The sequence below is a fragment of the Taudactylus pleione genome, unplaced genomic scaffold (genome assembly GCF_031769625.1).
Source record: "Taudactylus pleione unplaced genomic scaffold, aTauple2 ptg000861l, whole genome shotgun sequence".
Classification (NCBI taxonomy): Eukaryota; Metazoa; Chordata; class Amphibia; order Anura; family Myobatrachidae; genus Taudactylus; species Taudactylus pleione.
Window position 1 is genome coordinate 2,297,867 of NW_028285263.1, and position 11,467 is coordinate 2,309,333.

At 51.3% G+C, this 11,467-nt stretch overlaps 1 protein-coding gene across 1 annotated transcript in view; it reads left to right on the forward strand.

Annotated features, from left to right (window-relative positions):
• The window catches only part of LOC148474265 (disintegrin and metalloproteinase domain-containing protein 33-like), a gene marked incomplete at its 3' end in the record, with an annotated part of 104,642 nt that extends 95,340 nt beyond the window's left edge, over window positions 1-9,302 (forward strand). Inside the window, exons 4-6 of the mRNA XM_088458872.1 lie at window positions 5,975-6,053; window positions 8,319-8,395; window positions 9,113-9,302. Of these exons, the coding sequence (XP_088314998.1) occupies window positions 5,975-6,053; window positions 8,319-8,395; window positions 9,113-9,302 (346 nt within the window). The remainder of the gene's footprint in view (window positions 1-5,974; window positions 6,054-8,318; window positions 8,396-9,112) is intronic.
• Window positions 9,303-11,467: the final 2,165 nt, after the last annotated feature.

The following is an 11,467-nucleotide window of genomic DNA, read 5'->3' on the forward strand; positions in this document are numbered from 1 at the left end:
GTCTGCCAGCCTGCAGCGGGCATCAGCGCTCTCACTCACTGTGGCTGCTATTACTGGTACCATCTGCCAGCCTGCAGTGGGCATCAGCGCTCTCACTCACTGTGGCTGCTATTATTGGTACCATCTGCCAGCCTGCAGCAGGCATCAGCGCTCTCACTTACTGTGGCTGCTATTATTGGTACCGTCTGCCAGCCTGCAGCGGGCATCAGCGCTCTCACTTACTGTGGCTGCTATTATTGGTACCGTCTGCCAGCCTGCAGCGGGCATCAGCGCTCTCACTTACTGTGGCTGCTATTATTGGTACCGTCTGCCAGCCTGCAGCGGGCATCAGCGATCTCACTTACTGTGGCTGCTATTATTGGTACCGTCTGCCAGCCTGCAGCGGGCATCAGCGATCTCACTTACTGTGGCTGCTATTATTGGTAACGTCTGCCAGCCTGCAGCGGGCATCAGCGCTCTCACTTACTGTGCCTGCTATTATTGGTACCGTCTGCCAGCCTGCAGCGGGCATCAGCGCTCTCACTTACTGTGGCTGCTATCATTGGTACCATCTGCCAGCCTGCAGCGGGCATCAGCGATCTCACTTACTGTGGCTGCTATCATTGGTACCATCTGCCAGCCTGCAGCGGGCATCAGCGCTCTCACTTACTGTGGCTGCTATTATTGGTACCGTCTGCCAGCCTGCAGCGGGCATCAGCGATCTCACTTACTGTGGCTGCTATCATTGGTACCGTCTGCCAGCCTGCAGCGGGCATCAGCGATCTCACTTACTGTGGCTGCTATCATTGGTACCGTCTGCCAGCCTGCAGCGGGCATCAGCGCTCTCACTTACTGTGCCTGCTATTATTGGTACCGTCTGCCAGCCTGCAGCGGGCATCAGCGCTCTCACTTACTGTGGCTGCTATTATTGGTACCGTCTGCCAGCCTGCAGCGGGCATCAGCGATCTCACTTACTGTGGCTGCTATTATTGGTACCGTCTGCCAGCCTGCAGCGGCATCAGCGCTCTCACTTACTGTGGCTGCTATCATTGGTTCCGTCTGCCAGCCTGCAGCGGGCATCAGCGCTCTCACTTACTGTGGCTGCTATTATTGGTACCGTCTGCCAGCCTGCAGCGGGCATCAGCGCTCTCACTTACTGTGACTGCTATTATTGGTACCGTCTGCCAGCCTGCAGCGGGCATCAGCGCTCTCACTTACTGTGGCTGCTATTATTGGTACCGTCTGCCAGCCTGCAGCGGGCATCAGCGATCTCACTTACTGTGGCTGCTATCATTGGTACCGTCTGCCAGCCTGCATCGGGCATCAGCGCTCTCACTTACTGTGGCTGCTATCATTGGTACCGTCTGCCAGCCTGCAGTGGGCATCAGCGATCTCACTTACTGTGGCTGCTATTATTGGTACCGTCTGCCATCCTGCAGCGGGCATCAGCGATCTCACTTACTGTGGCTGCTATTATTGGTACCGTCTGCCAGCCTGCAGCGGGCATCAGCGCTCTCACTTACTGTGGCTGCTATTATTGGTACCGTCTGCCAGCCTGCAGCGGCATCAGCGCTCTCACTTACTGTGGCTGCTATTATTGGTACCGTCTGCCAGCCTGCAGCGGGCATCAGCGCTCTCACTTACTGTGGCTGCTATCATTGGTACCGTCTGCCAGCCTGCAGCGGGCATCAGCGCTCTCACTTACTGTGGCTGCTATCATTGGTACCATCTGCCAGCCTGCAGCGGGCATCAGTGCTCTCACTTACTGTGGCTGCTATTATTGGTACCGTCTGCCAGCCTGCAGCGGGCATCAGCGCTCTCACTCACTGTGGCTGCTATTATTGGTACCATCTGCCAGCCTGCAGCGGGCATCAGCGCTCTCACTCACTGTGGCTGCTATTATTGGTACCATCTGCCAGCCTGCAGCAGGCATCAGTGCTCTCACTTACTGTGGCTGCTATTATTGGTACCGTCTGCCAGCCTGCAGCGGGCATCAGCGCTCTCACTTACTGTGGCTGCTATTATTGGTACCGTCTGCCAGCCTGCAGTGGGCATCAGCGCTCTCACTTACTGTGGCTGCTATTATTGGTACCGTCTGCCAGCCTGCAGCGGGTATCAGCGATCTCACTTACTGTGGCTGCTATTATTGGTACCGTCTGCCAGCCTGCAGCGGGCATCAGCGATCTCACTTACTGTGCCTGCTATTATTGGTACCGTCTGCCAGCCTGCAGCGGGCATCAGCGCTCTCACTTACTGTGCCTGCTATTATTGGTACCGTCTGCCAGCCTGCAGCGGGCATCAGCGCTCTCACTTACTGTGGCTGCTATCATTGGTACCATCTGCCAGCCTGCAGCGGGCATCAGCGATCTCACTTACTGTGGCTGCTATCATTGGTACCGTCTGCCAGCCTGCAGCGGGCATCAGCGCTCTCACTTACTGTGGCTGCTATTATTGGTACCGTCTGCCAGCCTGCAGCGGGCATCAGCGATCTCACTTACTGTGGCTGCTATCATTGGTACCGTCTGCCAGCCTGCAGCGGGCATCAGCGATCTCACTTACTGTGGCTGCTATCATTGGTACCGTCTGCCAGCCTGCAGCGGGCATCAGCGCTCTCACTTACTGTGCCTGCTATTATTGGTACCGTCTGCCAGCCTGCAGCGGGCATCAGCGCTCTCACTTACTGTGGCTGCTATTATTGGTACCGTCTGCCAGCCTGCAGCGGGCATCAGCGATCTCACTTACTGTGGCTGCTATTATTGGTACCGTCTGCCAGCCTGCAGCGGCATCAGCGCTCTCACTTACTGTGGCTGCTATCATTGGTACCGTCTGCCAGCCTGCAGCGGGCATCAGCGCTCTCACTTACTGTGGCTGCTATTATTGGTACCGTCTGCCAGCCTGCAGCGGGCATCAGCGCTCTCACTTACTGTGGCTGCTATTATTGGTACCGTCTGCCAGCCTGCAGCGGGCATCAGCGCTCTCACTTACTGTGGCTGCTATTATTGGTACCGTCTGCCAGCCTGCAGCGGGCATCAGCGCTCTCACTTACTGTGGCTGCTATTATTGGTACCGTCTGCCAGCCTGCAGCGGGCATCAGCGATCTCACTTACTGTGGCTGCTATCATTGGTACCATCTGCCAGCCTGCAGCGGGCATCAGCGCTCTCACTTACTGTGGCTGCTATCATTGGTACCGTCTGCCATCCTGCAGCGGGCATCAGCGCTCTCACTTACTGTGGCTGCTATTATTGGTACCGTCTGCCAGCCTGCAGCGGGCATCAGCGCTCTCACTTACTGTGGCTGCTATCATTGGTACCGTCTGCCAGCCTGCAGCGGGCATCAGCGCTCTCGCTTACTGTGGCTGCTATTATTGGTACCGTCTGCCAGCCTGCAGCGGGCATCAGCGCTCTCACTTACTGTGGCTGCTATTATTGGTACCGTCTGCCAGCCTGCAGCGGCATCAGCGATCTCACTTACTGTGGCTGCTATTATTGGTACCGTCTGCCAGCCTGCAGCGGGCATCAGCGCTCTCACTTACTGTGGCTGCTATCATTGGTACCGTCTGCCAGCCTACAGCGGCATCAGCGATCTCACTTACTGTGGCTGCTATCATTGGTACTGTCTGCCAGCCTGCAGCGGGCATCAGCGCTCTCACTTACTGTGGCTGCTATCATTGATACCGTCTGCCAGCCTGCAGCGGCATCAGCGATCTCACTTACTGTCGCTGCTATTATTGGTACCGTCTGCCAGCCTGCAGCGGGCATCAGCGCTCTCACTTACTGTGGCTGCTATTATTGGTACCGTCTGCCAGCCTGCAGCGGCATAATCTGTCTGCGCCACCATCCTAGTAGTGGGGGTAACAGACATCTGTTCTTGCTCCCGCACCCTGAGATGCCCGAGGTGATGCTAAGTAGCATTGGCCCCCATCCTGGCACACCTGGTCTGTTGGTACAAGGGTAGTCCTCTGCCTAACAATATAACATACCTGGTGCCCCCAGTTATAACAAAATACTGTGTATATGTAAACTTATAACTTTCAGATATTTTCCCACCTTAGGGGTCTATTTACTAAGCTTTGGATGGAGTTAAAGTGAATACAGATAAAGTACCAGCCAACCAGCTCCTAACTGTCATTTTTCAAACACAGCTTGTGACATGGCAGTTAGGAGCTGATTGGTTGGCACTTTACCTCCATCCAAGGCTTAGTAAATAGACCCCTTAATCACTAACCATGTTATAAAGAAATGATGCACCCCATGTCCTGTAGAGTGGGGTGTTATTCTAACCTCTCACACTCTGACATAGTACAAGGGGATAAGAGACAACAAGACCCGGACGTAGTGACCCGGTCGCTCCCTGGAGCTTTCCCAATGCCAACAAGCTTGCCCAGTATACCTACTTTATAGATGGGCAGCCAATCAGGAGCGGTCTCTCACCTTGTCGCAGAGCATTACATTCCCCCTTAGGCCCGTAATCAATTTGAGGCGAGAAGAACAGATCCGCGATAGATTTTCGCCGATGACGTCATATTTGCCTGTTTTGCTTTTACCCCGTTTTCAATTTGGACGACTTTCTGCCTAGGCAGAGTCAGTGCAATGTAATAGGCAAAAAAGTTTCACCTATGAATGGGAGGCGGAAAAAAGAGCAGAATTGGGGTTTTGGGGTGCAACATTGCAGGAACCCCTGTGCAGCCTTCAGACAGTCCCCCAAAGGTAATCTGTGTAAAAAAAAAAAGAAAAAAACACTTAAGAACACCCCAAAAAATGACTTTGAAAAAGGGGGCAAAAAAAAATGTTTGGGTACAAAGTTAAAAACTAGCGAACGTGACTCTGGGGGGGTCCCCAAGTATGCCCCAGGTGTTTTTTTTTATTGCAGGTGATTGCGGCAGGTGGGTTTTTCATAATTTTTTTCCACTTCATTTTAGCAAGTTTTATTTTCTGGAAAAAACCCTCCTGAATCCTATTCTGCACCACGTATAGAAAAACGCTATTTAGCAGCTATTGAGCCCGTTTAAAAACAACAAATACCTTCAACAAGCCAAATCGGGGGGGTACCATAGGGAACCCCCATGTCAGAGCATCTTTTGGGGGGCGTCAGGCTGATTTCCCCAAATCTGACCGTACTTTCCGCCTGTTAAAGTTTTGCTGGGTCCCGTTTTCACCTACTTTCAAATTGAATACGGGGTAAAGCGGGCACCCACAAGATACTTTTCCGCCTACAAAACAGGCGAAGTAGGCGAAAAGTCTGGGACGCGAAAAGTATCACGGCTCAGCTCAGATTGAATACGGCTCTTAGTGTGGGACTGTGCCAGCTGCCTCTGCCCTATAATATAGGCTAACAGCTGCCTGGAAACCCCCTCCCATTCCCACACCATAATCACAATAGAGATACTAATATGTCATTTTACTAGTGCTGCATGTTCTTCTCAGTATCAAAAATGAAATAATTAGCACCATTTGTGGATCTTTTATCATGTTTCAGCCAGTAATAAATAACCTGTGCACTAACTAGGAGATCTGGAAAACATGTTCTGTTAGGGGTGCACTGCTACAATCAATAGGGTTAATTATTAATACCATATAATACACTATCAAGTGCATGAGAAGACCAATATGTACATATATGTGCTAGGTTCTTCTGCTGCTCCCCCAGACTCCCAAACTTGCTCCAATGCTCTGGAATGGTGCCCACATCTGGAATTAAAACATTCAGCTCAGACAAGATGACCCTATTGCTGCATTTAATGGCTTACTGTGATCACTAGTCCGGTATAGGCTGGAATTATGACACACAAACACAATACACTTTGAATGATGCTTATTAAAGCTGGTTAAGTGCTAATTATTCCCACTTCATGGACTGGCCACACTTGTTCTAAAATCAAATATTTGGAAACCCTCCTCTAGAAATCCTGCGTTTGCCACTGCATATCCCCACAGTATGGGAGACAGGCCACAGAGGCCTTCTGGTGCCTCACTAATACTGTCCTGCTTCCCACAGCCTCCTGCTCCCTCCTGGCTTCACCGAGACGCATTACACAGAGGACGGAGAGCGGGTCACTCTTACGCCGAATCACACGGTGAGTTGCGCAACGTTCAGCGTATAATATACAGTATGCTGTGCTGGGGCAGCAGAGTCAGGAGCAGAGGTGATGATGGTGGTGGTTGTACAGTGTATGCTGTGCTGGGGCAGCAGAGTCAGGAGCAGAGGTGATGATGGTGGTGGTTGTACAGTGTGTGCTGTGCTGGGGCAGCAGAGTCAGGAGCAGAGATGATGATGGGGTTGTACAGTGTGTGCTGTGCTGGGGCAGCAGAGTCAGGAGCAGAGATGATGATGGGGTTGTACAGTGTGTGCTGTGCTGGGGCAGCAGAGTCAGGAGCAGAGGTGATGATGGTGGGGTTGTACAGTGTATGCTGTGCTGGGGCAGCAGAGTCAGGAGCAGAGGTGATGATGGTGGGGTGGTAAAGTGTACGCTGTGCTGGGGCAGCAGAGTCAGGAGCAGAGGTGATGGTGATGGGGTTGTACAGTGTTTGCTGTGCTGGGGCAGCAGAGTCAGGAGCAGAGGTGATGATGGTGGTGGTTGTACAGTGTACGCTGTGCTGGGGCAGCAGAGTCAGGAGCAGAGGTGATGATGGTGGTGGTTGTACAGTGTACGCTGTGCTGGGGCAGCAGAGTCAGGAGCAGAGGTGATGATGGTGGTGGTTGTACAGTGTTTGCTGTGCTGGGGCAGCAGAGTCAGGAGCAGAGGTGATGGTGGGGTTGTACAGTGTTTGCTGTGCTGGGGCAGCAGAGTCAGGAGCAGAGGTGATGATGGTGGTGGTTGTACAGTGTACGCTGTGCTGGGGCAGCAGAGTCAGGAGCAGAGGTGATGATGGTGGTTGTACAGTGAGATTACACACAACGTGCATCACGCTGCTCCTCACTGTCCTGACTGTACCTGCCCATAGGAGATGTATCAAGCCTTGGAGAGAGAGAGAGAGGGGTCTATGTACTAAGGCTTACTGAGATGTAAAGCGGAGAGCAATAAAGTACCAACCAATCAGCTCCTAACTGTCATTGTTCAGTCTCTTTCCACTTTATCTCTCGCCAAGGTTTAGTACATAGACCCTAAATGGAATAACTGACTAAAGCAACCAACCAATCAGCTAATAACGGTCCTGTCATAGACTGTGCTGGATAAATTTATCTCTCACCAAGACCTGATACATCTCCCCTCCAATGTCTGCCAGTGGGATTGTATGAGACGGATATCCTTTTGGGGAAAATGGATTCAGTGTTGAATGGTTCCTGTTGGGATCCTCCATGTGTGTTATATGTGTGTAAGATGGCCACAGAATCTCCACCCGCCCTGCTGAGAATATATCCAATATACGTGTAATAGAAGGTTGTATATAGAGGGTCCCAAATATCCGGCAATACTCAGGGTGGGAGCCATTTATAAGACACAGAAATGCTCCTCACAATTCCCCAACTTCCCGAAAACTTGCACTGACCACAGCGTCAGCGTCCTCAGAACCCGCATTCTTGTTAGATTGATACATCGTTCATGTTGGGAAAATTGGGCAATTGAGCTGATATTGGAGCCACATTTCTCAATAATGATCTTGGGGCCTGATTCACTAACGTACGCAACTGTGGCTTATGCGCGCAATCGGCCGATTGTTGCGTACTGCACATGTATATGCATCGCAGTACACGTGCGCACACTAGCCACTGCGATTGGGATGGTGATTGCTGTGACTACGCAGACCCATCGCAGAGTGACAGGAAGTGCCATTTGGGGGTGGTAACGGGGTGGTGGTGGTGGAGCGAACGCAGGCGTGCCAGTGCGTTTCAACACCGTTGCTGGGGCGTGCATAAATTATCCACTGCGATGCCGTACACAGAGCAAGGTCAGAGCTTGTGGAAGTGTGCGTGAAGCTGCGATGGTACTCACTGTTACCCATGGTTTTGCAATCTTGCTAAAAATTTCGGAGGTGTGTAAGGTGAGGCGGGCGTCCTTATGTAATGCAGTGGTGGCATAGCGATCACAATGGATTAGCATACTATCACAGATGAACTGCGTGTGTAATCGCTATTGCATTCGCAGTTGCGTACGGTGGTGAATCAGGCCCTCAGTCAAATAGATCAACTCTTTATCCAGCATGTTGGCAGACGGGTGGCTGGAAGGTGACCACACTACCAGGTCCCAGGAGGTGCCAGTCATGGGCTGGTCACCCGTCACTAGCTGGGTCTCTTCTCCCCATCCTAGTCTACATCATCCTGTATCTCCAAAGCTGGAGAAGTTGTACTGTGTGCCAGTCACCCGCCTGTATTAATCACCTTCTCCTCCTACTGTGCACAGGAACACTGCTACTACCATGGACGTGTGAGGGGGAATGAGGAGTCCTCAGTTGTACTCAGCACCTGCTTAGGAATCAGGTAATACTCGCTCCCTGGGATCCCTGCTGCTCCCCGCAGATATGGCCGGGGTCTCAGAGTCTATATAAGTCCTCATCACTGTTATCTCCCATGATTCAGCTGTAATGTGTGAGCTCACGTGTCACAGGAGGAGGGGTCCACGTCTGACCCCAACTCATTTCACCACTAACCGATGCCGAGAGGCCACTCATTATGGCTCTGTGTAATGATGGAGGCTGGAATGAGACAAGTACTCTACTTCCCCCCTATAATGCACCCTAGTATTCCCATTAGCCACTCCACTGACATGGGTCAGAATTCAGGAATTTGGGGCAGCGTTCCTGGAGCTATCCTGGTACATTCCAGCAGAAAACGGGTTCTTATACCACCCAAATAACCATCTGCCTGGATATTGGCTAATATGGCAGTTGCCCCTGGTCCCCTCCTCACGTGTTGCCCCTGATTCCCTGATGTGTTTGCCCCCAGTCCCTCATATGTTACCCCCTCTGCTCCTCTGTTGCCCCCAGTCCCCCATGTTTTGCCCCTAGTGCATCATGTATCACCCCAAGTTCCTCAATCGATGTCCCCCGGTCCCTTACCAGTCTCTCTCTCTCTCTCTCTCCACTCTTCAGAAGATTTGATACATCTCCCCCTATGTCTATTATGGGATATATTGTTGGACGTTTACATGACTGTGACCCGAGCTGTGACTTTATCCTCTCTCTGTTACTCTTACAGCGGCCTCATCGTCCTCAATGCCAGCAGCAGCTTCTACCTCCACCCTCTGGCAGCGCCAGGCCACAGAACCCATATGTTGTATCACACAGAACACCTGCCCATGAGAGGAGGGAGCTGTGGCCACGATGGGCACCGTGGAACTGGCACCTCTCACCTCAGCGACTTTATCTCCCAGCCCGGGCACCACAGGGTAAGGCTGGCACGTAACATCATTATGTCTGTCAAGGGAGATCTCCAGGCAGCGAGATGAAGCATACAATAGTTGTGTCACAAGAATTTCACTGTTTATTCAATTTTACTTTGTTTTTTTTATGAATACTACAGTACAATATTTTAAGATTGGAATGTTTGTGAGATGTTGTGTGACATCGCTGTGTGTGAGTGGGTGTGACACTGCTGTGTGTGAGTCGGTGTTATAATACTGTGTGTAAGAGGTTGTGTGAAAATCTGCTGTGTGTGAGTGGGTGTGACACTGCTGTGTGACACTGCTGTGTGTGAGTGGGTAGTGACACTGCTGTGTGTATGATGTGGGTGTGACACTGCTGTGTGTGAGTGGGTGCGATACTGCTGTCGTGTGCGGTTACCGCTGTGTCTGTGATAACACTGTGTGTTGAGTGGTTGTGTGATAACGCTGTGTGTTGAGTAGTTGTGTGATAACACTGTGTGTGTGTAATTGTGTGATAACGCTGTGTGTGAGTAGTGATAACACTGTGTGCGGTTGTGTGATAACGCTGTGTGTGAGTAGTTGTGATAACACTGTGTGTGTGGTTGTGTGATAACGCTGTGTGTGAGTAGTTGTGATAACACTGTGTGTGGTTGTATGATAACGCTGTATGTGAGAGGTTGTGCCGGGGCCACCGAGGCTCCGATACTCTAATCAGGCCTAATGCTATGTTCAGCCTGGGCCCAATTCTTAGGTGACACCATTGCCATCTAGTGGTCATTTGGATGAATATTACGCACCAATGTAGGAACCTGATTCAGACCCGGGTCGCTATGAGCGTACGCTCGCATGATGTGTATGCAAATATTTGAAAGTTGACGCGGGCGGGGACTGTGATCGCTCGGATAAGCACGCCCATCTTACCTGTACGAGCGTTCGCTTTGTGTATGCAGACTCCCATTAGCGAATGCAGAGACGCCCACTGCCCCACGTCATCTCCTGGAAATTTATGAAAACATTGGTACATCGACCACTATCGGATGTGAACGCAGCGCTTTGTGGTAGCTTTTTTTTTTTAACGCAAGCATTGCGAGGAAAACAGAGGAAAAAAATGGCTTGTGACGTGTACTATGACGCTGGCCTGTTAATTATGCATGCCTCTAAAACGGCGTTGAAGCACTTCGAGCACGCACGCCTGCGTTCGCATCTCCAACCCCCCGTTTTTATATGGATTAGAATTGATAGTCAACCCCCCGTTTTTATTGGTCACCATCTCCTGTCACTCACTCTGCTGGGCTGGCTGTGCTGGCGAGCGAGGGATCTGTGATCGCACTGTGTCGTACGCGCGATATGCGCAGATTAGCAACCATCGGCAATTGCGAACGGACTGCAGATGCCGTCCAGGTCTGAATCAGGCCCACTGCTAAACACTTCTGCAGCTCTATGGCCCCTATGTATCAAACTGCAACGATAACGATGATTTTTATGGTGGCAAACAATAAAAATAAAAAATCACTTTTTGATGCAATAAAATATAATCAAGTCCGCTGCGCAATTGTACAGATAACATAAAACAAAACTATCAATATTGAATTGATTAAACATTCAACGTGGAAAAATGCACTTTTCAAATAATAAAGCAATTTTTTTTACTGATTTCCCTATCAGGGTCATCCCGTGCTATTAGCGCCATCCCGTGCAATCAGGGCCATCCCGTGCAATCAGCGCCATCCCGTGCTTATCCCGTGCTTTTAGCGCCATCCCGTGCTATTAGCGCTATCCGTGCTACACCTGTCCTAATAAAAAGCAATCTTTGTGCCAATGTGATTACTCTTTGGTGTGAAGAGCGAATGAATACGTCCCCTATTGCCGGCAGAGTAGGGCTGGGTAACCTGCACACGCACAATGCTCCATTAGCGATGCCGCGCGCACAACCTACCTTCACGCAGAGGGAGTGACAGTCAGGCACCGTTTGGGGTACTGACGAGGGAGTGGGGGCAGAAACGCAGGCATGTCGCGGACGTTTTCTGGGTGTGTTGGTATCTGCGGCTGCGATCGTGTACACTAATAGCGTGGCTCCGGCGTGCCAGTTCAGGCTGCTGCGTGGCCAAAGACTTGAGTGGCTGATTATCAAAGAATCAGCGTGTGGGCTGTGAATGTGTGCGCTGATACTAGCCAGTGCCTCCCCAGCC